The sequence below is a fragment of the Salmo trutta genome, chromosome 27 (genome assembly GCF_901001165.1).
Source record: "Salmo trutta chromosome 27, fSalTru1.1, whole genome shotgun sequence".
In the NCBI taxonomy this organism is placed as follows: domain Eukaryota; kingdom Metazoa; phylum Chordata; class Actinopteri; order Salmoniformes; family Salmonidae; genus Salmo; species Salmo trutta.
Genome location: NC_042983.1, coordinates 14,796,351 through 14,823,955, shown reverse-complemented (window position 1 = coordinate 14,823,955; position 27,605 = coordinate 14,796,351). Strand labels below are relative to the sequence as shown.

At 44.0% G+C, this 27,605-nt stretch overlaps 1 protein-coding gene across 1 annotated transcript in view; it reads left to right on the top strand.

The window, feature by feature from the left end:
* Positions 1 to 1,600: 1,600 nt before the first annotated feature.
* Positions 1,601 to 27,605, top strand: part of serinc5 (serine incorporator 5) — a 54,943-nt gene continuing 28,938 nt past the window's right edge. The window contains exons 1-2 of the mRNA XM_029716823.1: positions 1,601 to 1,842; positions 21,600 to 21,767. Coding sequence (XP_029572683.1) covers positions 1,816 to 1,842; positions 21,600 to 21,767 — 195 coding nt within the window. The 5' untranslated portion in view covers positions 1,601 to 1,815. The remainder of the gene's footprint in view (positions 1,843 to 21,599; positions 21,768 to 27,605) is intronic.

The window sequence follows — 27,605 nt, the reverse complement described above, 5'->3', positions numbered from 1 at the left end:
TATAATCAAAAATAATATTGTGATACTCTACTGTATATACTTTTTCCCCAATCACTACTGTCCCCTCTGTCCAGACTGATCTCATGACAGACTTAGTCTCTCTCGCCTAACTCTGGGCAGTCAGCACTCCATAGAGTTTGAGAGAGACTTCCTTTTAGCTGTCCCCTGTCCAGTTGTGTCAGAACAGAGCATGTGAAAAGCTGCCATCCTCTACCCCTGTACTGTAGTGAGGCCCTAATTGCCTTTCACCCATCAAATGCTGTTGGATCAGTGATTGTTATCTCAATGAAAAGGAAGGAAGGACATCTTATTGGAGCAGGACTCAGTCCAGACAGGTTTGGTCCAGACAGACAGAGAACCATTTGGATCATGGGGCTTAGGGTTGAGGTGAGGGCAATGATGCCCCACAATACAATACAGCTCTGGAACAGCAGAGCCGGGACACAATGGCCGTGTGTGGCGGCTGAGCCTGGAGAAATGACAGGGTCCAGTGTGTGTGTGAATGGATGGTGTGTGTGAAGGCGGCGTCAGATGACACACACAGCAGTTGTACACAGGAGGCCAGTTATCAGCTCATACTCTGATAGCAGAATCACTCCAAGAATAGTTATGAGCGCCATTGTTAAGCCCTACATTGCTCATTCTGTGAGAGAATGCGAGACAGAATGAGAGAATGCACATGTTTGACTCAAGATCAAATGCCTGCTCCCTTATCTGACTTTGACTTCAATATCACATGGTATTGGTTCTCAGCATCACATGATATGAAAATAAATATTCATATTATGTTAAATTAAATAAATGCCCAGGTTTCCCCATATTACTCACAAGGACAGAGTAGGAAAAGGTTGCCTGTGTGAGTGGGCTCAGATATGCCATTCTGTATCCATGTGAAGGTCATTTTAGTCCACACAAACACATAGACAAACACACCCACACTGAGTGAAAAAAAATAGCCCCTCTCTAAACATTCCTCCCTGTATCTTGTTTGCGTTTCTCTGTGGAAATGAAAGAGAGAAAAGTCTGAGAAGATGAAGTCAGTGTCATCACCCAGGTTCCGGGTAATAGACAAGTTGTTTAAGCTGAGAACTGAGATTTCGTTGTCTGTCACTATGGTGACTAAAGTGATAGTCTCACTATGGAACATTATGACAAGCCAACGCCAGAATCAGTAACACTTCTGTAACAAAAACACACAACGTGACAGACATTAATAACAGACACACACACACACACACACACACACACACACACACACACACACACACACACACACACACACACACACACTGTTTTTACAAAAGGATTTCACTGTGACTGTAGGACATTTCTAATCCTTAATATATCAGTTTATTGACCAACTATCATGAACGGAATCTATATGAACCTAGAACAATGTGACTAAAACGGAAGTGAGAAATAAATCAAATAAGAAAAGACAATTCATATTATAAATGAAATGTGTCATTGTCGTATTAACTGTTTATAACGCTTCATAGTGATTTATTACACAGTATCTCTACATCTTACTTGCTTTGAGTCACGCTCTAGTGACTCAAAGGTTAAATAGTGGCTTTTGTCTGTGCAATGAGTGGTTTGTCTGTGCAATGAGTGGTTCAGCAGCTGCCTGTAGCAAGTAACGCCATCACGGTAAAACCAGTGGGAGGAGAGAGGGGGAGAGAAAGAGAGAGACGGGGAAGACTGGGACACACGTACTGTCCCCACGGTCTTTTTAAGTAGATTTCTACTAGAGAACGTCCGGAACTGGAAACGTGTGCTACATTCTGAAAGGGTATTTTTGTCCTCCGTAACAAGATGTGTACCCCGCGCTGTATAGGGCAGGTGAGTAATAATAAGCAAGTGTGTTCACTGATGTCGGAATATTAGTTGGCACGTTGATGTTAAAAATCTCCGGCACCAGCTAATGTTATAGCTAGCTATCCCTGTTTTGCTAATAATTTAAACTCCGGCATAATGTGTAGTTTACATTTGATGGACAATGTCGACATGTAGTGGTTTTAGTTTTATTCTTAATTTCAATGTGTATTGAAGGTTGAAATTAATTTATGTATTTTATTAAATGTGTGTGTGTGTGTGTGTGTGTGTGTGTGTGTGTGTGTGTGTGTGTGTGTGTGTGTGTGTATGTGTCTTCCAACGGTTGGCTAAAGCTAATTTAGCTAGATATTCCTTGCTGATGACCATGGAAGATAATCTAGCCACACAGCTTCCAAAAATGTATACAAAGTAACGTTAGCGCACAGTGCATCTACAAAGCTGTTGTGATTTGTATCAGAAGCGAGTTTGTAACATTTGTGCAAAATGTCAAAAATGTTGCTGGTGTTAGCACTGTCAGTTCGACTGTAAACAATGTACTATATCGTTGCACTGGTAATCATGCTGTGACACAATTTTGGGTTCAGTGCCTAAATGTGCCGCCCAGGCTACCTCTACAAACATAGTCTAGCCTTTGTGTTCGGCTTGGTCCAATTCGTTTGAATTGATCTCACAGTTTTCCAGTGACGTAATGCTTTGTGGTTCTGATGGTTTTGGCAGATCTTTTTCTCTTCTTTCCCAGTTTAATGATATGTGTCCGCTTGGCTAGCAGTACTGAGTTTAATCCAATATACACTGCGATCTTCGTATTCTGATAGCAGATGTCGCGTGTAAGTGTCAAGTGTAGACATGACCCTTGGGACGTCCCTACCCCAAATCCTAACCTTAACCCCTAACCTTAACCATAACCCTTACCTAACCTTAACCCTAAATTTAACCCTTACCTTAACCACCTTAGGGGTTAAGGTTAGGGTTGGGATTTAGGGTAGAGATGTCTCAAGAATCGTGTCTACACTTGACACATACATGCAACGTCTGCTATCAGAATAACATTCGACATACCAATTAGGATCTAAAAATACTTGAATCAGTTATAGAACCCATTGCCCTTCATGGTTGTTAGGTCTGGGGTCCCCTCACAAACCAAGAATTCACAAAATGGGACTGGATGCAGAATTCTGCAAAAATATCCTCTGTGTACAATGTAAAACACCAAATAATGCATGCAGAGCAGAATTAGGCCGATACCCGCTAATTATGAAAATTCAGAAAAGAGCTGTTAAATTCTACAACCACCTAAAAGGAAGCGATTCCCAAACCTTCCATAACAAAGCCATCACCTACAGAGAAATGAACCTGGAGAAGAGCCCCATAAGCAAGCTGGTCCTGGGGCTCTGTTCACAAACACAAACAGACCCCACAGAGCCCCAGGACAGCAACACTTAGACCCAACCAAATCATGAGACAGCAAAAAGAGAATTACTTGACATATTGGAAATAATTTACAAAAAAACAGAGCAAACTAGAATGCTATTTGGCCCTAAACAGAGAGTACACAGTGGCAGAATACCTGACCACTGTGACTGACCCACAATTAAGGAAATCTTTGACTATGTACAGACTCGGTGAGCATAGCCTTGCTATTGAGAAAGGCCGCCAAAGGCAAACCTGGCATGCAAAAGAAGACAGGCTATGTGCACACTGCCCACAAAATGAGATGGAAACTGAGCTGCACTTCCTAACCTCCTGCCAAATGTATGACCATATTAGAGACACATAGTTCCCTCAGATTGCACAGACCCACAAAGAATTTGAAACAAATCCAATTTTGATATACACCGATATCTATTTGGTGAAATACCACAGTGTACAATCACAGCAGCAATGTTTATGACCTGTTGCCACAAGAGAAGGTCAACCAGTGAAGAACAAACACCATTGTAAATATAATATATTTATGTTTATTTTTTTCCCTTTTGTACTTTAACTATTTGCACATCATTACAACACTGTATATAGACATAATATGACATTTTAAATGGCTTTATTCCTTTGGAACTTTTGTAAGTGTAATGTTTACTGTTTATTTTTTATTGCTTATTTCACTTTTGTTTATGATCTATTTCACTTTCTTTGGCAATGTAAACATATGTTTCCCATGCCAATAAAGCCTCTTAAATTGAAATAGAAAATTGAATTGTGTTCAGATCTGGCTGACCCCTTCAGGAGGTGGTCAGGGCTGCATTGTGTGCGGATTTCTCCTCAGTCTGGACGCAATCAGGCTACTGAAAGCACATACAGTGGGTGACGTCATCCGCACTTCACCAACAAGTCTACATAAAATATGTGTTTTGGGAGCAAGAGGCAACCTTTTTTCATTAAACATTGTAGGAAATGCGTTCCTAGCCTGTGAGGAACGTGTTTGCTGGCTTCACAAATGCTAGCCAGCTAGCATATTAGGAAAACCATTTTTTGTTTGGCTAGAGTTATGCTAACCTTTTTGCAATCCCTTTAGTTGGCTAGTTACAGAGGCTAGCTGGCTAGTTAGCTATAGCAGTTGGCTACTGCCATCAAGTTGTTGTTGTGTTATTATCAGATTTATACTCGCATACTGGCATTTAAATATAGCGCGGGAAAAGGGAATCCGGACACTCCATGATCAGAATACAAAAGCTGCATGAACTGTCAAGTCTAGACACGATACCCTTGAACTGAACTGTTGGTTAAGGGCTTGTAACTAAGCATTTCACAGTAAAGTCTACACTTGTTGTATTCGGCGCATGTGGCAAATAAAGTTTTATTTGATTTAATTACCCTAGGTGTAGACGCATGACGTGTTCAGAACTCCATGATCAGAACTCCATGATCAGAAATCCATGATCAGAACTCCATGATCAGAACTCCATGATCAGAACTCCATGATCAGAATACAAAAGCTGCACGAACTGTCAAGTCTAGAGACGGCTACTTGGGGATGATATGGCCAAGCCATTAGGTGACGAGCAGAGCTTCTATGGCTGAAAAGACTACGGGGTAGTTTACTCAGGTTTCTAGTGTCAAACCAACCAGCCAAAAGTCCACTAACACACAGTTAAACATGACTTCATGTTGAGATATTTGAGGAAAATATATGATCCAAGCAGGGATACAGAAAACGTCTATGTCCCATGGAACAGACCTAGTTCTTGGCATTGTTCCGTTAAGGAGGAGTGGATCAGGGGCCAGGGCTGGTCCTAACTGCCTGCTAGTCTAACCACACGGAATAGTTTCTCCTCCAGATGAATTTAATTACAGGGACACATCCCTTATCCAGTGCAGTCAGGGCCGTCCCTTCAGCCCCTTCAATGAAGAAAACAATCAAAGGAAATGAGGGGTGGTGTGTGTGTGTGCGTGGTGTGTGTGTGTGGTGTGTGTGTGCGTGGCTGAGATTTGCAGGAAATTAAGCACAAACACTTTAGTCAAAATTGTCCTGCTGCACAGGCCATATGCTAATCCAGTCACAGACCCCTATTAGCTTTGTCCCTGTCAACGTGTGTGTGTATTTGTGTTTATTTTGACTGTGTGTGTATGCGTTTGTGTGTCTGTGTGGTCTGCGGGTGGTCTGTTCATTTCCTCCTTGGTTGAATGTGGGGGGGCTGGCTGTTTGGATTAGATTAGTATCGGAGAGAAACGGGCCAGAGCTTGACAGAATAGGGACAGTCGGTGGTGTAGATGGGCGCGGAGAGAAGTAGTCTGGGACAGGAGAGTCAGGACCAGGGAGGGATCTCTGATAGGTGCAGCAGTAACTCTGACCTACGTTGGAAACATAACGTTACAGTGACAAACAGCAGTGAGAGGTAGGGACACACTGTAGTCACACACTGACACACACACCTGCCCTGCAGTACTAGTCTGGCAGACACACACACCTGCCCTGCAGTACTAGTCTGGCAGACACACACACCTGCCCTGCAGTACTAGTCTGGCAGACACACACACCTGCCCTGCTGTACTAGTCTGGCAGACACACACACCTGCCCTGCAGTACTAGTCTGGCAGACACACACACCTGCCCTGCAGTACTAGTCTGGCAGACACACACACCTGCCCTGCAGTACTAGTCTGGCAGACACACACACCTGCAGCTGACTAACATAAACATCCAGTAGATGTCTGTCACTCCAGGTCTGCCACAGTGCCACATGCTCCCACTCTGCATTCAGACACGGATCCCAGGCCTGCTGGGCAGTTTAGCCCTAAATAGTAGAGGTCAGGCCTTGGGCAAGGAGATCTGACCCTGGAACAGTGACAGAAGGTTTCCTACTGAACCAACGTGGCTAAGTAAACAAAGCCATAGTGTGGATATGCATAGTCAGTCTCATAGACTGTCTTCATGTTTAGGAAACAACACGTGTAGTGATTCTTTTGATTTCTTTTTATTTGACCTTTTATTGTGATCAAGTGTCCTTTCAAAACCCCTCTGGCTGTGAGCACAGACGAATACAGGCTTCCGTAGGAGGAGGGGAGACTTTAGCTGAGCCCTCGATCAAAACCCAGGATACTGTGGTCTTTGATTGGCTTGGCCTGTACCAGGTGTAGCCATTGGAAGACTAGAGTCTGGCTTAGGCTACGATGAGAGCGTAGAGTTGTGGTTAGGCGTAGGACTATGTCTGGAGCTAGTTGCTCTGCTCTAGTTTAGTGTGTGTTTATGTTTGGATGTTTATTTAGCATGTACCCGGATGTGCTGAGGGTCCGCATGTAGAGAGGGTAGTATGATGAAACCCAGTGAAATGCCCGTCTGCTCGATGGTAATGGATGCGAGAGAGAAAGAGAGAGAGATGTAGGCACCTGAGCTGAGCCATAAGGGAGACTAGGCATCTACCACCCCACTATCAGATGTGGGGGGGGGCAATGTAGCAATTGTTTTTTGTCACCCCACTCTGGTTCTGAAATCAGAATCACCCACTAATTAACTTGTCATTTTTTCAGATTACGTTTTTGAGTTAGTAATGTATCAATATTTATCGCCAAGGAATATATAGAACAACTTTGGACTTCACCCCCATCTCAAAATCGAATGGTCTTCTCCTTTCACTTCTGCCATCCAGTAAGCCTCGCTAAAAGTGACCATATACAGTACACTAATTGCTTAAAGCAAAACTACCAAAACTTTTGCTGATGATGAACTTGAACAATCTAAATAAAATCTATTGTAAGCCCCATTCAGCAGGTATAGCCAGATGAGAGAAGTCTCGGGTAACTTACTATTATTCCCGTTAAACAAAATGTTCAACATGGCATAGATATCAATAACCTAGCAAGTTACACAGGTTGTCACTCAACGAATAAAGCCTAATATCACACAAACCATTTTAGTATTCGAATGCTGAAGATGCCGCGCAGATGTGCAAGGTCAGGAAGAGGTCAAAGGTTTTAAAAAACAGATTTTCCTCAGCTTCATGTTGAATCCACTCTTCCACTGTTGGTAGCCGTGGTAATTGTAAAAGTGAGGCCTGCATATGACTGAAGCTCCCTGACCCAGTCTGCCCGAAGCGGTAGGACTTTCTTCCCATTCAGCTACTCGTATTTAGATCCAAACATGCATGCTGGTAAACTGCAGTTCTTCTCTTCACGTCAAAGCCCAAATGTATTGTTGCTATATTCGTTTTTGATAAATGAAGTGTATCCTTTTTTTATTATCAACTTTAGCATAAATACTGTTTAGATGGAATATCACCCATCTAAGTTGTTCGATTTGTGGAAATATATCGTGCAACCTTCCCTTTAAACATTTGAATCGGGGACGGTGCATATCTGTGCATCATTACATCCCTATAACCCGCTGACTCAGCCAGACCTTGACAAGGGACTGCATGGTTGCGTAAGGCATAGACATACATGTGTTTGATAATTGTTATCCATCTCAGATGAAAAAAAGCTGCTGCACATGGAAGTTTGACATGTAACTAGAGGTCTTCCATTGTCTATAACACAGTTATTAGCAAGATGTTTTATCTGTGCGGTTGTATTGGAGGTAAAGGTAAATATGTCTGTGTAGCAGTGTCTTATGACTGGGCCACATTCTTCCTCTGTGTACTGTCTGTCTGTCCGCCTGTGTCTCTTTTCTTCAGTTTGTTTCTGTCATGGATGCCTCTTGGGTTGCTCAACATTCCCTTTGTCCCTTTCGCTCTCTCTTTCTCTCTCTTTCTCTCTTCCTTTATACGCCTGTCTTTGTTTAGCGTAACCAGGGGCTGTATTTACCCCGTTAAGGAGTTGGTAAACCTGTGTGTGTGTTTGTGTGTCTGTGTCAGTGTATAGGAAACTGTTCAGTGATACATTTCGGCATTGTGCATGCAGCTGCCTAGCTATAGAGAAAATAGAGCTGCTGTCAGTCAGGGAAGAAAGTGGCACAGGTCAGCTCTACTCTATAGTACTCTATACTACCCCTAGCCCTGGCTCTTAATCGGCCCGCGCGCGCGTGTGTGTGTGTGTGTGTGTGTGTGTGTAGGCAGGCAGGCGTGTGTTTGTGTGTGTGTGTGTGTGTGTGTGTGTAGGCAGGCGTGTGTTTGTGTGTGTGTGCCTCAGCCTTCTGTCTTTGTCTTCCTGGGTTCTCTCTGCAGGCACAAAGCGAGGGAGGGAGAGGGTCATAGCCATGGGAAGTAGTTTGAGGGTGGGGTTGCTCCAAATGATTTTGCCAAACGGGGGTGCTGGCTGGCTTGATGTAACCATAGCATGACTTTACATGTAACTCTTGTGTTCAGACACAGTTCTGTGTTCAGATACAGTCCTATCCTGATTTGCCGGTGTTGTGTTCTGCTTATTGTTTCATCGTCTGGGTATGACCTAGTTCTGCAGAGTGTGTGTGTGTGTGTGTGTGTGTGTGTGCTCTCCACCATCTTTTGTTGTTATCTCAGTCCTGTAGTGGTATCTCATAGTGTTAGAGATATCCCTCGACCTGGGACCAGCTGTGGGTTTCACACACTCATCTGTCTGTTGTTGTTGTGTCAACCTTCTGATTCATTCCTTTTCAATCCCTCAATTTGGTAATGAAGTCTAAATGCAGTGTGTACACTGAGTATACAAAACATTAAGAACGCCTGCTCTTTCCAAGACACTGGCTGACCAGTTGAAATCTATGATCCCTTATTGATGTCACTTGTTATAAATATACAAAGGTATGTGGACACCCCTTCAAATTAGTGGATTTGGCTATTTCAGCCACACCCGTTGCTGACAGGCGTATAAAATCGAGCACACCGCCATGCAATCTCCACAGTCAAACATTGGCAGTAGAACGACCTCACTGAAGAGCTTAGTGACTTTCAACGTGGCACCGTCATAGGATGCCACCTTTCCAACAAGTCAGCTCATCAAGTTTCTGCCCTGGTCAACTGTAAGTGCAGTTGTAAGTGGAAACATCAAGGAGCAACAACAGCTCAGCTGCGAAGTGGTAGGCCACACAAGCTCACAGAACGGGACCACTGATTGCTGAAGCGGGTAGGGCGTACAAATCGTCTGTCCTCGGTTGCAACACTCACTACCGAGTTTCAAACTGCCTCTGGAAGCAATGTCAGCACAAGACCTGATCGTCAGGAGCTTCGTGAAATAGGTTTCCATGGCTGAGCAGTCGCACACAAGCCTAAGATCACCATGCCCAATGCCAAGCGTCGGCTGGAATGGTGTAAAGCCTGCCGCCATTGGAATCTGGAGCAGTGGAAACACTTGTTGTCTGGAGTTATGAATCACACTTCACCATCTGTCAGTCCGACAGACGAATCTGGGTTTGGTGGATGCCAGGAGAACGCTACCTGCCAGAATGCATAGTGCCAACTATAAAGTTTGGTTGAGGAGGAATAATAGTCTGGGGCTGTTTTTCATGGTTCGGGCTAGGCCCCTTAGTTCCAGTGAAGGGAAATCTTAACGCTACAGGATACAATGACATTCTAGACGATTCTGTGCTTCCAACTTTGTGGCAACAGTTTGGGGAAGGCTCTTTCCTGTTTTAGCATGACAATGTTCCCGTGCACAAAGCACGGTCCATACAAAAATGGTTTGTCGAGATCGGTGTGGAAGAACTTGATTGGCCTGCATAGAACCCTGACCTCAACCCCATCGAACACCTTTGGGATGAATTAGGACACCGACTGCGAGCCAGGCCTAATCACCCAACATCAGTGCCCGACCTCACTAATGCCCTTGTGGCTGAATGGAAGCAAGTCCCCGCAGCAATGTTCCACCATCTAGTGAAAAGCCTTCCCAGAAGAGTGGAGGCTGTTATAGCAGCAAAGGGGGGGACCAACTCCATATTTAATGCCCATGATTTTGGAATGGAATGAGATGTTCGACGAGCAGGTGTCCAGATACTTTTGGTCACGTAGTGTATGTACTATACAGAAATGCATAATTATGAATGTCATTCTCTACATGGTGATGTATCCTGAATAGGTACACAAAGGTAGAAACATTTAATTTCCACTTTGGCTTGTTTGGGTATTATTCTGCACACTGGCTATTATTCTAATGAGCTCCGCCCCCCAGACAAGACCAAATGTTCCGGATTGGACCAACCCGGCCAATCATAAATGTCTATGTTTCACAAGTTTGGACATCACAGCAGAGTAGAGTAGAGTTCATTACAGTACAGCACAGTACACTACAGTAGAATTCAGTAATGTAGTGTATAATTGTGTTCAATACAGTACAATACAGTAAATTATACTGTACTCTACTCTACTATTCTCTACTGTACTAAACTCTACTCTACTATTCTTTACTGTACTGTTCTGTACTGTACTGTACTTTGCTATCCAAACTTGTGAAACAGACGCCTGTGATTTGTTCAGATTTGGACTGACAAAATTTCAACTTATTTCTGTGAACTTACATTATCCTCACATTATCCTTACATTAAACTCCCTAGAAAGGCCAAAACCTAGGAAGAAACCTAGAGAGGAACCAGGCTATGAGGGGTGGCCAGTCCTCTTCTGGCTGTGCCGGGTGGAGATTATAACAGAACATGGCCAAGATGTTCAAATGTTCATAAATGACCAGCATTGTCAAATAATAATAATCATAGTAGTTGTCGAGGGTGCAACAAGTCAGTAACACAAGAGTAAGTGTCAGTTGGCTTTTTCATAGCCGATCTTTGAGAGTATCTCTACCGCTCCTGCTGTCTCTAGAGAGTTGAAAACAGCAGGTCTGGGACAGGTAGCACGTCCGGTGAATAGGTCAGGGTTCCAGCAGGTCTGGGACAACAGAAGGCAAACAGAAGGCGAATCATTTCTGCAAAACTCAATTTAAATGTTGATATTAGTTGGCAGGGGTCTTTACTTCAAAATGATTGCGTTTTGATTAGGGTTGGGCGGAATCTACATTTTCATACTTGATCTTTACATCTAGCCACTCAGCTAGCAAGTTAGCAAACTAAAGGCATAGCTGGAGTCCTGAGCTGAAAATCCTTTATGACACATCTTAGATTTCTTATAGTTATAATTAAAGGTGCATTATGCAGAAATTGCGTCCCCATTTCCTGATTGCTAAAATTTGAATAGTTCACCAAATTGTATTTTATGTGACAAAACAAGCAGTCATTGTGTAGAGAATCATTGTACCATCTAAACCGCTGTGAAATATCTTTTACATAACCAAAAATATTGTATTTTCAGCTGTTTGAAGCTGGTGTACAAAACCGAAAGTAAAATACACAAAAACGAAACTTAAGAACAGGAAGCATAGAAATAGAGCACCTAGAACAGATCTACCGCTTCCTAGATTGGCTTTAAACGAGAATGACACATATCTATGTGAATTTGGTCGGGTTGCCCAAAAAGTTACATATTGTAAGTTTAACTTACAGTTAGTTAAAATCAGTGGCGTAGCACCAGTGGCCCACTGGTTTTACACATTGGAAAATGGGAGAAGTTGTGTGTGGGTTTGTGCATGACGTGTGTATTCATGCGTGTGTGGGACTGTGTGCGTCTGTGTGTGAGAACAACAGGGCAGGGTCTCTAGTTTACCGACCCCTTTAGGGAAGGGGCTATCCCCTTCCACCCCTAACCCCTGGGACAGCTGAAGGATGGGAAGGAGAGTATAACAGAAAGATCTAGAGGGAGAGAGAGAGTTGTCATTGTCCCTAGGGTCCAGTGATGGTTGAGTTACAGTGGGGGTTGGTGTGGTGTCAGTGGAAGGGGAGAGTGGTTGTGTAGGCTTTTTATAGAAGCTAATTGTAGAACTGGTAGCCTTGCCATGTAACCCTTTGTGGGTGTAGTGTGTGTGGTTGCGTGTGAGTGTGTGGAGGGGGGTATGAGGGTGGTGTGGTTGGGATGAGGGGTCGATGGCTACAGATTGAGGGGTAATAGTTTGGCAGGCTGGGTGCTAATATTGTCTGAACGGGGGCGTCCAAACATACAGGCAGACCACCTGAGGGAGGGGAGGGTCAGAGTTGGTTGTCATGGCATCTCCATTTTCTCTGTGTGCTGTGGAATGCCTCTGTACTGCAGCTAGCTATTCAGCCAGCCCCACTTAGCTCCTCTTGCCCCCACATTGTGTGTTCGTCCCACTGTGTTAGTGTTAGAGCGTTCCCATACACTGGCTCTATTAGATTAGCTAAACGGCTAAATACACACTCACTAAAGACAGCCAACACCCACTCAACCCTTTTTCTACTCTGCTTCTTGAGTCTGTGTTGCCTAATGAATTATTATCAAAGAGAGGAACTAATCCCATTTAGTCCTGTGTAGTTTAGTAGGGGGTATAGGCCCAAAATCAACTCCCTACCTCTACCCCATATCCTGCACACTACCTCCAGCCCCCACTCGTTGATACTTCCCGTAATACCCCATACACTGGTAGATCTGAAAGAATTTGGTCACGTACACAGTTTAGCAGATGTTATAGCGGGGTGCAGCGAAATGCTTGTGTTACTAGCTGCTAACAAAGCAGTAAAATGTCAAACAGGTACACACATAATCAATTAAAAAATAGAAAGAACAACAAGAAAGAACAAATCCAATTAACAGTCCAAATAGCACTGTAACAGTAATCCAAATGTAATCTTTACGTATCTACACCAGATGAATTTGCACAAGATATACTAGGAATGATATGTACAGCAGTAGATATATTAGAGTGAGGTACACCATACTGTACATATGAAGTGGGTAAACAGTATGTAAACATTAAAGTCACCAGTGTTCAATGACTGTTAGGGTTGCACATTTTGGGGAATATTAAATGAGTTGACTCTACACATGGGAGGATTTCACTGAACAACAAAAGAAAGGGAATATTGAATGATCCCCCAATGATCCTTCGGCATCTCCCAAAAACGTTTTCAATATACATCTGTAAAATAATAGTCTAGAAACTAAAGCTTTGGTTGTCTTCCTCTCAGGCTTCCATGTCTTCTCCCTGGACCTCCTCAATGTCCACCTCTTGAACATCAGACTCTGAGGTCTCATCTTCACTGTCACTTTCCAACCTTGTTGATGATGGCTCGTTGTCAGGCCACCAATTTTTCAACCCTTGTATTGGTCAGCCTGTTGCATGCTTTGATGTGTGTTTTCCCAAACAAGGACCAGTTGCGCTCTGAGGCGGCTGATGTTGGTGGGATTTGGAGGATGATGGAGGCAACAGGGGAAAGAGCCTCAGATCCACAAAGTCCCTTCCACCAAGTGGCTGATGAGATATGTTGGGACGACTGCCATATTGCATTGCCATCCCAAAGCCCTTGCTTGGAAGTGTACTTTGTCAGACTGCCAAGAACCTTGCCCTCATCCAGGCCAAGGTGGCGAGACCCGGTAGTGATGACACCATAGGCCTTGTTGATCTCTGCACCAGACAGGATGCTAATGCCAGCATACTTGGGGTCCAACATGTACGCTGCGGTGTGTATGGGCTTCAGGCAGAAGTCTTAAAGCTTTTTGATATATTTCGGAACTGCAGTTTCCTCTTGTCAGTGGAATTTTCTATCCCAATGATAATAATTAACAATCAATAAGCCTTGACTAACCCCCAAGGTATGTAAGACACTGGGTTAAGAATAATTAGGCAAGGACTCAGCTTTTCTGCAAAAGGTCTGTACAGTTTATTCAGAGAACGTTCTGAGGTCCAAATAACAAAGACATTCATTTTATGCTAACTCTCCACTTACGCACATACCTCCACACAAACAGTAGGTGAGTTGTATCCCTCCCTGGAGTTCTCATCACTGTTAATCACTACCCAGCGCTGTCTGTTCCTTTCCCCCGAGATTAGAGAAACCTTGAGGGTCACTCCCTTTCTTCTCTAAGTTACTCAAAGTTCCTCAGCTGCCGGGTCAATCACAGTCTACTTGTCGTTATCTTAGGCCCACTAAAACACACACACACACACATTTTGTCCCGGGCCTCTACTAGACCTTATGGGCCTGTCGATTAGTACTTTAATTATTCATTATACATGCTACATAACTACTAATTACTAATTGGTTACGTGACAGGGTTGGATTCTTTATTCATTTACCTTCATTATATAATTCCCTTATCACCTCTGCTTGGCGCAACAGTGAAGGGGTCAGGGCAGTATGGATTTCTTCTCTTACATCTGCAAGCAGAGTCTGAACATCAGACAGGATGGCATTGTCTCCCTCAATCAGTGCAATGGCTACTGCTATAGGTTTCAGGAGTTTCAGGCTGCTTACCACTCTCTCCCAAAATACATCATCCAGGAGGATCCTCTTGATGGGGCTGTCCATATCAGCAGACTGTGATATGGCCATTTCTTGGAGAGTCTCCTTCCCCTCCAGGAGACTGTCAAACATGATGACAACACCACCCCAACGGTTGTTGCTGGGCAGCTTCAATGTGGTGCTCTTATTCATCTCACTTTGCTTGGTGAGGTAGATTGCTGCTATAACTTGATGACCCTTCACATACCTAACCATTTCTTTGGCTCTCTTGTAGAGTGTATCCATTGTTTTCAGTGCCATGATGTCCTTGAGGAGCAGATTCAATGCATGAGCAGCACAGCCAATGGGTGTGATGTGGGGGTTGGACTCCTCCACTTTAGACCAAGCAGCCTTCATGTTCGCAGCATTGTCTGTCACCAGTGCAAAAACCTTCTGTGGTCCAAGGTCATTGATGACTGCCTTCAGCTCATCTGCAATGTAGAGACCGGTGTGTCTGTTGTCCCTTGTGTCTGTGCTCTCGTAGAATACTGGTTGAGGGGTGGAGATGATGTAGTTAATTATTCCTTACCCACGAACATTCGACCACCCATCAGAGATGATTACAATACAGTCTGCTTTCTCTATGATTTGCTTGACCTTCACTTGAACTCTGTTGAACTCTGCATCCAGCAAATGAGTAGATAAAGCATGTCTGGTTGGAGGGGTGTATGCTGGGCGAAGAACATTCAGAAATCTCTTCCAATACACATTGCCTGTGAGCATCAGAGGTGAACCAGTTGCATACACAGCTCGAGTAAGACATTCATCAGCATTTCTCTGACTACGTTCCTCCATTGAGTCAAAAAAAACCTCTGTTCCCAGGAAGAACATGAGCTGTTGCTATCGATAAGGTGTCTGATTCATCATTTTCACCTTGAATAGAAGTAGAGGGACTTTTGTCAGAGGTTGCTTGTTGTGAGCGCAGAGGGAACTTTATGCGATTGGCCAGATGATTCTGCAACTTTGTTGCATTCTTCACACATGATCTGGCACAGTATTTGCAAATGTACACAGCTTTTCCTTCTACATTAGCTTCAGTGAAATGTCTCCACACATCAGATAGTGCCCGTGTCATTTTCCTGTAAAGATTAGAAAGAAATTAGTAAAAAAAACAACAAATACAATTCCATGTGCAGATAAATAGTTAAACAGTTAGATTAAACAACTCCTTTGTAAGATAAATGTTTTAAAATTAAATGTGTATGGAAACAGGTGAATTAACACTCCTCAGTTAGCAGGCTCAAGCAAGCTAAAAACCCACATGGTAGCAAAAACGAACTAGCAGAAGTTGTTAACAAGTTAGAAATGATTTAAACACACTTTGCTGTAGGCTACTATTCACTAGTTAACCTCTCTAGGGTAGGTGGCACCAAATCGTCCCACCTACGTAACAGCCAGTGGAATCCTGTGGCACGATATTCAAATACCTTAGAAATGCTATTACTTCAATTTCTCAAACATATGACTATTTTACAGCATTTTAAAGACAAGACTCTCGTTAATCTAACCACACTGTCCGATTTCAAAAAGGCTTTACAACGAAAGCAAAACATTAGATTATGTCAGCAGAGTACCCAGCCAGAAATAATCAGACACCCATTTTTCAAGCTAGCATATAATGTCACAAAAACCCAGAAGACAGCTAAATGCAGCACTAACCTTTGATGATCTTCATCAGATGACACACCTAGGACATTATGTTATACAATACATGCATGTTTTGTTCAATCAAGTTCATATTTATATCAAAAAACAGCTTTTTACATTAGCATGTGACGTTCAGAACTAGCATACCCCCCGCAAACTTCCGGCGAATTTACTAACAATTTACTAAATTACTCACGATAAACGTTCACAAAAAGCATAACACTTATTTTAAGAATTATAGATACAGAACTCCTCTATGCACTCGATATGTCCGATTTTAAAATAGCTTTTCGGTGAAAGCACATTTTGCAATATTCTAAGTAGATAGCCCGGCATCACAGGGCTAGCTATTTAGACACCCAGCAAGTTTAGCCTTCACCAAACTCCGATTTACTATTAGAAAAGTTTGATTACCTTTGGTGTTCTTCGTCAGAATGCACTCCCAGAACTTCTACTTCAATAACAAATGTTGGTTTGGTCCCAAATAATCCATAGTTATGTTCCAACAGCGGCGTTTTGTTCATGCGCTCAAGACACTATCCGAATGGTAAATAAGGGTCACGCGCACGGCGCATTTCGTGACAAAAGATTTCTAAGTATTTCATTACTGTACTTCGAAGCATGTCAACCGCTGTTTAAAATCAATTTTTATGCAATTTTTCTCGTAAAAAAGCGATAATATTCCGACCGGGAATCTGCAATTAGGTAAACAGACGAAAGAAAATAAAGCATGGGGTCGACTCGGGCACGCGCCTAAGCCCTTTGTCCTCTGATCGGCCACTTGGCAAAGGCGATAATGTGTTTCAGCCAGAGGCTGCCTCGATATCGTTCAGCTTTTTCCCGGGCTCTGAGAGCCTATGGGAGCCGTAGGAAGTGTCACGTTACAGCTAAGATCCTCAGTCTTCAATAAACAGAGGCAAGAACAACAACACCTTGTCAGACAGGCCACTTCCTGCATGAAATCTTCTCAGGTTTTTGCCTGCCATATGAGTTCTGTTATACTCACAGACACCATTCAAACAGTTTTAGAAACTTTAGGGTGTTTTCTATCCAAAGCCAATAATTATATGCATATTCTAGTTACTGGGCAGGAGTAGTAACCAGATTAAATCGGGTACGTTTTTTATCCGGCCGTGTAAATACTGCCCCCTAGCCCTAACAGGTTAACAAAAAAATCATGTATATCAGATAAAATATATTCACCCCATCCAGTATTGTAATCAAAACTTACCAGAAAGCATGTAGTCCTTGGCTCAGACAGTGTAGTAGTGTGGGCTCAATAGCATCTCATTAGTGTGCAAGATCTTGAGAATCAGCTGTACATGTGATGGAAGAATGCACTGTACATGCAGAGGGTTGCAATTCCATTGAATTGAGGATAGTTTAACAAAATATGCTACAAGACCTAGATTTGCCTTATGTGAATCCCACAAAAAAGGTTCACTGTTATAAGCTAACTTTCTTTGATGAATTTAAGCAAAATTCCCCAAATTCCCGGGCTTAACTTCCCATGGAAATATTTTAAAAATTTCCCGGAACGTTTCCGACCCTTTGCAACCCTAATGACTGTACAGTATGTACTGTACATAGGGCAGTGGTCTCTAAGGTGCAGGGTAGACCTGGTAGCCGGCTAGTGACAGTGTCTGAGGTTCAGGTCAGGGTACTGGGCGGAGTCCGGCTATTGGTGGTACAACAGCCTGATGGCCTGGAGATAGAAGCTGTTTATCAGTCTGTTGGTTCTAGCTTTGATGCACCTGTACCGTCTCTGCCTTCTAGATGGTAGCGGGGTGAACAGGCCGTGGCTTGGGGGGCTGGGGTCCTTGATGATCTTCTTGTCCTTCCTGTGACTTCCTGTGACACCGAGTGCTGTAGATGTCCTGGTGGGCAGGCAGTGTGCCCCCGATGTTACGTTGAGCTAACCGCACCACCCTCTGGAGAGCCCTGTGGTTGCAATTGCCGTACCAGGCGGTGATACAGCCCGACAAGATGCTCTCTGTAGAAGTTTGTGAGGGTCTTATGGCCCGGGGCCAAGCCAAATTTCTTCAGCCTCCTGATGTTGAAGAGGTGCTGCTGCGCCTTCTTCACCACACTGTCTGTGTGAAGGAACCATTTCAGGTCGTCGAACTTGACATTTTTGACCCTCCCCTCTGCTCCCCCATGGATGTGGATGTCTCCTGTAGTCCACGATCAGCTGGTGTTACATTTGAGGGAGAGGTTATTTTCCTGGCACCACTCCGCGAGTGCTCTCTTCGTTGTTGGTAATCAGGCGCACATACCACTGTTGTATCGTCGGAAAACTTGAAGATTGAGTTGGTGACGTGTGTGGCAATGCAGTCATGGGTGAATAGGGTGTACAGGAGGGGGCTGATTCTCCTACCCATCAAACCCGCGCTGGTGAAACTGAAGCCTCTGAAGCCACCAATCACCATACAGAGATGGGCCTGTTCTGTCTAACTGCTCTCATAAGCAGAGGCCTTGTCTTCTTTTCTGAAGGAGGGAGCTGGATAATTATACACCATACTCAAATCCTCTCCTTTATTCCTCTAGTTAGAACCCCATCCTCTTGCTGTTCTGTTCTCTAGCCTAAAGATATCCAATAAATCCTACAGAACACACACAGCTGTGGTGAGGAAGTTAGGGTGGGTTTGCACTGAGATTCAGTACTGGGGGACAAAAACACACAAGATCCTTTTCTGATCCCATGCCTGTCTTTTCCTCTCATGTCTCTCTTACATGATACATTCTTATAGCTAAACAGGCTGGATTTAGACCTACAGAGGCCTACAGAGTTTGTGACATAGTCTGTTGTATGGGACTAGCCTGCCATCTGAGATGTGTTAGTGTTGCATAATCTGTTTGTAATTCCAAAGGGACACAAGCCAGTCTATCTAACCCTACGCAGTAAAACGCATGTGTTTGTAACGGTCTGATGTGTTCTGTTCCAGTGTTAATGACCCACTGGTTAATGCTTATTTATAAAACCCTCTTAGGCCTCACTCCACCCTATCTGAGATATCTACTGCAGCAATGTCTGATTTTCAATGTAGGCTATTCCATGATGACTGAATTGCACATTGCAAATATTCAACCAGGCCTGGCATTATGGGCGGGCCTTAGGGGCCTTGGCCCACCTTACAGTACCTCCTTGCCTTTCCAAATAAAATATTGGTCATTTATTTGACAGAGGCGCGCCCCGACAGAAAAACGCTTCAATCTCAGCGCCTGTTTGTCTCAGTATGTATAGACCATGTATCTAATGCTGTCTGGACCAAAAGAGTATGGCGTGTCATGCTATTTCTGGCCAGACAGCATCAGATACATTGGGCGCTGTTTTCGCTCGTTTGGATGCTTTCTCCGGTGATATAGTTTCAGCAGAGAGGAAGAGGCGAAGCGAGAGGGCTCACTTTCCTCAAAATCTGTCCAATGTAAGCCCAACGTGTTACTATGGGAACAATTTGCAGACCTAATCTTGTCGCCTGCCTTCCCGCCTTTAGGACATAGACTGCCATTGTTAGGGCGGAGACATGATGATCTCATCATTATATATAGATCCAGGGGCGCAACTTTCACTGGGGACGGGGGGGACAGGCCCCCCCCACCACATTCTGAAATTGCATTTTATAATTGGAATGTGACTCAAAATGAGGCAACAGTGTGCTTTAGGACCATGGGGATGTCTCCAAGCGATCGGGTAGGCTGTTTGGAGTGTAAAATAATAATAATAAAATGTAAAAAACAATGTCCCCCCCACCAAAGTTGCGCCCCTGTACAGCTCTCTGGTTTCAGCCTCTTGTGAATTGGAAAGGAAAGGTGGCGGGTGCACAGTGCACCGTTAGGATGGTGGATTGCCCTAAAGTAAATTGATGTTTCATCAAAATTATATAATTACTCCTATCTAAATAATATCATTCAAAATACTTCACCAGGGAGCATGACTTCGACACAGAGGATCATTAGCGTAATACATTTTTTTGCTGTGGATTGTTTCAAATCACCAGTGTGTTTGGGAAGTCTGCAGTTTGGCTTGTGGCGGTAGGTCTAACTGATTGAGTTGCTGCTGTCAGTGAAAAGCCTCTAAAATATGTGTGTCTTGAGTATAATTTAAAATGTTGCATCAAGAAGAAGAGGAGGGGGGTTTAGCGAAGATATGGTGCGTCTCTCTCGACATAGCAAGCAAACAGCTTCGGGAATCCATCTGTTTTTTAATCAATTATATAGCCTAGATTAAAAATGACATTATTACAATATATTCTTTCACTGGCCCAAGCTGCACGCTGACGGGGATGATAGACTGGGCCAGAGGGTTTCAAATCCTCCCTATATGTCGAGCCCTTACAAACACAGACAGGAGCATCCCTGTGCCTTTGTTGCCTTTTCAGAAAGTTGGTTTAATTTTAGTTAATTGCACAATACCGGATGAATAAATCAGGGGGGGGGGGAACGGGTACATTTTCTTCACTGGGACCCTCGAACTGTTGAGTTCGTTCTTTTCCTCCTTGTCAATCATCATTGGCTCATTGGTGAAATTAGCATTATGAGAATATCTTTAATTAAATCATTCAAAAACCTTTATTAATGCAATTGCACACAGAAGTTGACACACAGGAACATAGCACGCCTGTTGCTGAGTAAGTTCTGCATCAAACAAAAGGTCTCAAGTTGTTTTATTAAACCGAAGTCCCGCCTTAGTGTCACATCCTGACCTTAGAAAGCTGTTATTTTCTATGGTAGAGTAGGTCAGTGCGTGACAGAGGGGTTTTCTAGTTTAGTTTTTCGAGGTTGTCAGGTTCTAGTTTTGTATTTCTATGTTGGGTTTTGTTTGGGATGATCTCCAATTAAGGCAGCTGGTCCTCGTTGTCTCTAATTGGAGATCATACTTAAGTAGGATTTTTTTTCCACCTGGGTTTGTGGGAGAGTTTTTGAGTTTGTGTATGTTTCAACTCTGCGTCACGGTTTGTGTTCGCTCAGTTTATTGTGTATGTATTGCAAAGTTTCACTGTGAAAATAGTATGTGGAACGACACACACGCTGCACTTTGGTCCGCTTCTCCTAACGACAACCGTGACACTTAGTGATGTCACTGACTACGTCATTACCTTTTTACTCCTGAGACCAAAACCCTGCATCCATAGCTATACAAACATAGAGTTGCAGTGTTTATCTAAAAGCTAGGGAATAAATGTCCCCTCCCCAAAGTTGATTTATTGTGGAATGTCTGAGTAGTCTCTCATCTCCCACACTCCCCTGCAGAGTTCTGTCTCAGTCACACATTATAAGAGAGAGAGAGAAAGAAAGAGCAAACTGTGGAACAATTCTAAAACTATATTATGAATATATATATTGTTAATCTGTAGTAACCGCCCCATAATGTCATTGAGCGTGTATAATGACATTCTACTGTCTCAGTGTCCTCTCCTCCTCTCCCCTGGTGTAGCTGGCGTGCTGCTGTGGCTCGGCAGCCTGCTCCTGTTGTTGTGGCTGCTGTCCTAAAATCAAGCAGTCCACATCCACACGCTTCATGTACGCCCTCTACTTCCTCCTCGTCACCGTCATCTGTGTCGTCATGATGTCACCCACCGTGGAGCAGGAGATGAGGGACCACGTGAGTACGCGGACGATCGCATGTAGACAGTCACACCCGCACACACACACTCTGCTCTACGTGCACACACACAAGAAACATGCTCACACCACCTAAATGTGTGGTCCAGTCTCGTACCCGGCCTTGATGTTGTTTTAGACACAGAGACCCAGTAAAGCTCTAGAATAGTTTTGGAAGCTCTAAACTCCACATAAACCCTGTAATAAAGCCTTCCCTGGAAGAGCAGAGTGGAGCGGAGCTATGGAAAAGGCTGCCGTGTGTCATTTCCTGTGTGTGTAATTGTACGGTAGTTAGGATGGCCTAGTTTAGTGCAGGCTGCCACGGGGGCTAACACAGAGCTGAACTACAGCCTCCCTCAGTGTGCTCTGTCCTGCTGCCAGTTCACTCCGGACTACAACAGGAACGTGGCATGTACAGAAAACCCCACAGTTCAGTTACTACGCCCTAGCTCAGTTATTCCAAATATATGTCCATGTACTGTAGGCTACATCTATTTATTAGACTGTACTCTACCAAGTTAATGCTTCATTCTCTGTCGGCCCCAGCTCAGTTAGTACAGAGTGCTCCAGTCTCCACATGGCAGGTGAAGGCTCCAGGGGTTATTATTCACAGACGGAGGGTAGGGACTAGGGAGCTGGGTGAAAGAGGGAAAGCCACGGTGCTATTCAGCATTTTCTGGGTGTGTGCTTCTCTTTCTTCAGTATGATGGTGTGCTGTCTTTGCTGTGAGAAAGTTGGCCCAGTCTGATCCCATCTGTGGACTTTTAGCCAGTTGTTGTTATGGAAAACACAAGTCTTAGCAGGTCTCTGTTTGTTTGATCCACCCATTGTGAAAGTATTGTCTCGTGGGTTTGGACCGGTGCTGGGGATGGGTCAGGAGCTGAAGCTGGGTAAGGAGCTGGAGCTGGGTCAGGAGCTGGCAGGAGCTGGGTCAGGAGCTGGAGCTGGGTCAGGAGCTGGCAGGAGCTGGGTCAGGAGCTGGAGCTGGGTCTGGAGCTGGGTCAGGAGCTGGCAGGAGCTGGGTCTGGAGCTGGGTCAGGAGCTGGCAGGAGCTGGGTCTGGAGCTGGAGATGGCTCAGGAGCTGGAAATCGGTCAGGAGCTGGAGCTGGGTCAGGAGCTGGAGCTGGGTCAGGAGTTGTAGTAGGTTCAGGAGCTGGGTCAGGAGCTGGAGATAGGTCAGGAGCTGGAGCTGGGTCAGGAGCTGGGTCAGGAGCTGGAAATGGGTCAGGAGTTGTAGTAGGTTCAGGAGCTGGAGCTGGGTCAGGAGCTGGAGATGGGTCAGGAGATGGAACTGGGTCAGGAGCTGGAGATGGGTCAGGAGATGGAACTGGGTCAGGAGCTGGAGATGGGTCAGGAGCTGGAGATGGGTCAGGAGCTGGGTCAGGAGCTGGAGCTGGGTCAGGAGCTGGAGCTGGGTCAGGAGCTGGAGATGGGTCAGGAGCTGGAGCTGGGTCAGGAGCTGGGTCAGGAGCTGGAGCTGGGTCAGGAGCTGGAGATGGGTCAGGAGCTGGAGCTGGGTCAGGAGCTGGAGCTGGGTCAGGAGCTGGAGATGGGTCAGGAGCTGGAGATGGGTCAGGAGCTGGAGCTGGGTCAGGAGCTGGAGCTGGGTCAGGAGCTGGGTCAGGAGCTGGAGATGGGTCAGGAGCTGGAGCTGGGTCAGGAGCTGGAGCTGGGTCAGGAGCTGGAGCTGGGTCAGGAGCTGGAGTAGGGGGTTTCCCTTCTGGATGAGATTCCCTCTAAATTGAGCCTAGCCCTTCATGAGCTAAGGATGTTATCTTTCTCTGTCTCTCCGATGGTGATGTTATTATGTCTCATTGTAACAAAATACTATTACAACACTTTTCTACATGTCATCTGGCTTGGTCACATGGCCTGAGTAAATAAGAGAGCGTGTCACTCTTGTTGACATGGTCTGTAGAGAGTGCAGCAGTGACACACAAGATCAACATGGTTTTGGCTGAAAACTATAACCAGCTTTAGTTCTAGGAAACAACACTGATTGTTTATCATATTAGATGATTTCATTGGGATCCCCATTAGCCCACGCCAACATTTAAAAACATGAGAATAGACATTACAGACTTACATACATACATTACTACATATCTGTAGGTCAGACAGGTGTTGTTTTGTGAGGTGTTGTTTTATTGTTTTTTTAAAGCTAATTTTGCTGTTTGCTTGAGTAATTTGAGATGGAAGGGAATTCATGTGATCATGGCTCTATACAACACTGGCTATATAATAACTATCATATTATCAGACCAAAGTAGGGCAGAGTGAGCGTCAGTGAGATCTCTTTTCCTCTCCCTATTGTATTTCCAACTTGACTACATCTATTTAGCAGACTGTTTTACTATGGCACTGATTGGGAATACTCTACCACTGATAGAGCTGTCAAAGACTCTCTCTCGCTCTCTCTCTAGGTCTCTCTATATCTCTCTCTCTATGTCTCTCTATATCTCACTCTCTATGTCTCTCTATATCTCACACTCTATGTCTCTCTCTAGGTCTCTCTCTATGTCTCTCTATATCTCTCTCTCTATGTCTCTCTATATCTCACTCTCTATGTCTCTCTATATCTCTTTCTCTATGTCTCTCTATATCTCTCTCTATGTCTCTCTATATCTCACTCTCTATGTCTCTCTATATCTCACTCTCTAGGTCTCTCTATATCTCTCTCTAGGTCTCTCTATATCTCTCTCTCTATGTCTTTCTCGCTCTCTCTCTAGGTTTCTCTATATCTCTCTCTCTAGGTCTCTCTATCTCTCTCTAGGTATCTCACTCTCTATGTCTCTCTATATCTCACTCTCTATGTCTCTCTATCTCTCACTCTCTATGTCTCTCTATATCTCACTCTCTATGTCCCTCTATATCTCACTCTCTATGTCTCTCTATATCTCACTCTCTATGTCTCTCTATATCTCACTCTCTATGTCTCTCTATATCTCTCTCTATGTCTCTCTATATCTCTCTCTATGTCTCTCTATATCTCTCTCTATGTCTCTCTATATCTCACTCTCTATGTCTCTCTATATCTCACTCTCTATGTCTCTCTATATCTCACTCTCTATGTCTCTCTATATCTCTCTCTATGTCTCTCTATATCTCTCTCTCTATGTCTCTCTATATCTCTCTCTATGTCTCTCTATATCTCTCTGTCTATGTCTCTCTATATCTCTCTCTCTAGGTCTCTCTATATCTCTCTCTCTCTATGTCTCTCTATATCTCTCTCTAGGTCTCTATCTCTAGGTCTCTCTCTCTATGTCTCTCTATATCTCTCGCTCTAGGGCTCTCTCTCTGTCTCTATCTCTATGTCTCTATCTCTAGGTCTCTCTCTCTCTATGTCTCTCTATATCTATCTCTCTAGGTCTCTCTCTCTCTATGTCTCTATCTCTAGGTCTCTCTCTCTATTTCTTTCTCTCTCTGTCTCTATCGCTAGGTCTCTCTCTCTCTATGTCTCTATCTCTAGGTCTCTCTCTCTGTCTTTTTCTCTATGTCTCTCTCTCTCTCTGTTTAGAGCATACCCCCTGCTTTGTAGCTCCATATGAAACAGATGTTCAGTAAAAGGCCCATCCAGGCACAAAATGTCTGCCTTTAGACACACATGATGAACACTAACACCAGCGCAGTGGGCACACACACACACACACTTGCACACACGAACACACCATTGGCGATTTTAGCATGTAAATCTTGGTGGGGCAAACATCTTGCATGTCAGCAAAGCCGCTACACAGTTATTAGGGTGAGGCACATGGGCTACTTACAGCTTACTACACAACATACACGTAGTATTACTTTCTTAGCTACAGTATACATATCTCCCTGGCATGTTGCATCATTTATGCAGCAGCATACAATACATTTTTGGACTCACCTTTTTGTTATGTGCTCACTTGAACAGGAAGGCGGCACCGCGGTCCTTGTGTGCACATTTTGTCATCAAACTTTGTCATCAAAGTCTGGCATTTTCTGGATTTATGATGCTTTGAAGACAACTGTGAACTCTGGGAAAAAACAAGGTTGAATCATGATGTCAGTGATCTTCAGGTCGGCGCTCAAGAGTTCCCGGCTTTGAATTCTGAGTTGGATGACCGTTGAAAACGTATTTTCCCAGTCGGATCTTGTTTTCTACCCAGTCCCCAGTTCTCCTGAATTCACTGAAGTCTGAGATTTCGCAGTTTCCAGTTGTTTTGAATGTGGCAGAAGTAATGTGAATGTTTACATTTTTTATTTAACTAGGCAAGTCAGTTAAGAACAAATTCTTATTTTCAATGACGGCCTAGGAACAGTGGGTTAACTGCCTTGTTCAGGGGCAGAACGACAGTTTTTTTATCCTTGTCAGCTCAGGGATTCGATCTTGCAACCTTTCGGCTACTAGTCCAACGCTCTAACAACTAGGCTACCTGCCGCGAATGTCACGTGAATGTTTATCCTTTTAATCTTAGAAAATAAACCCTTAAACTCAGACTTGGACCACACACCCACTCCACTGAATAGCAGGCTAGTGATTGCTTTGCAACGCTTGGAGTTGATTCCTGATTCCTTCCAAACCACTCGTTGTTGAATTTGCGATTTCCAACTTGTTGTGTAATGTTTATGTCTGTTGGCCGATGAGCACCGATACGTTTTATATATAATTTCTCTTCATATGACAAGGATTGAAAAGGATTTGCCAGCATATTGTCGATTTGATTCATGATGATGACTGCTAGCTTGCTCGCTAAGATTTTGAAAGTGTGATGTTGCAATGCTCAGTCCAATCAAAGCTACTGTAGATATAACGTGATTTGACATAATTGTATCTGTGGCCAATGACCTTGAGCCTTCTTGGATGGGCACTTCTAATGTAACTCTATTGCAGCACCCAATGGGCTTGAATTTTCGAGCTCTATCCGTAGATTTTGTGGTGATGTAGTGTCCCCATGAGTGACAGAACACTGAGCCAATCACGGCGCAACTAGAGAACATTACCAAACCCTATGCTCCATATTTTCTGCTAGCTGCCCCACCACAATAGAAAGTACTGAGCTAGGCTGAAGCACCTGTATTTTGGAGCTGCCTTACTCAAGAAAACAATAAAGAGACCATGTTAGTATGCGGCTTTATTAACTCAATGTTATATTTTTTTTTTACATTGTTTTGAACTGATGTGTGACACGTATTCATGCCCAAATAACATGCAAAACAGGCAACACTATACTACAGTCATGCTGGGGGTTTCAGACTCAACCAATAATCTGCCAAGAGGAACAGTCAGGTGCCCTGATTGACGTAGACTGAAGGACGTTTTAAGGTTTTTGTTTTGATAGAGCAGTAGTACGTACAGTGGGGAAAAAAAGTATTTGATCCCCTGCTGATTTTGTATGTTTGCCCACTTACAAAGAAATGATCAGTCTATAATTTTAATGGTAGGTTTATTTGAACAGTGGGAGACAGAATAACAACAAAAAAATCCAGAAAAACGCATGTAAAAAATGTCATAAAATGATTTGCATTTTAATGAGGGAAATAAGTATTTGACCCCTCTGCAAAACATGACTTAGTACTTGGTGGCAAAACCCTTGTTGGCAATCACAGAGGTCAGACGTTTCTTGTAGTTGGCCACCAGGTTTGCACACATCTCAGGAGGGATTTTGTCCCACTCCTCTTTGCAGATCTTCTCCAAGTCATTAAAGTTTCGAGGCTGACGTTTGGCAACTCGAACCTTCAGCTCCCTCTACAGATTTTCTATGGGATTAAGGTCTGGAGACTGGCTAGGCCACTCCAGGACCTTAATGTGCTTCTTCTTGAGCCACTCCTTTGTTGCCTTGGCCGTGTGTTTTGGGTCATTGTCAT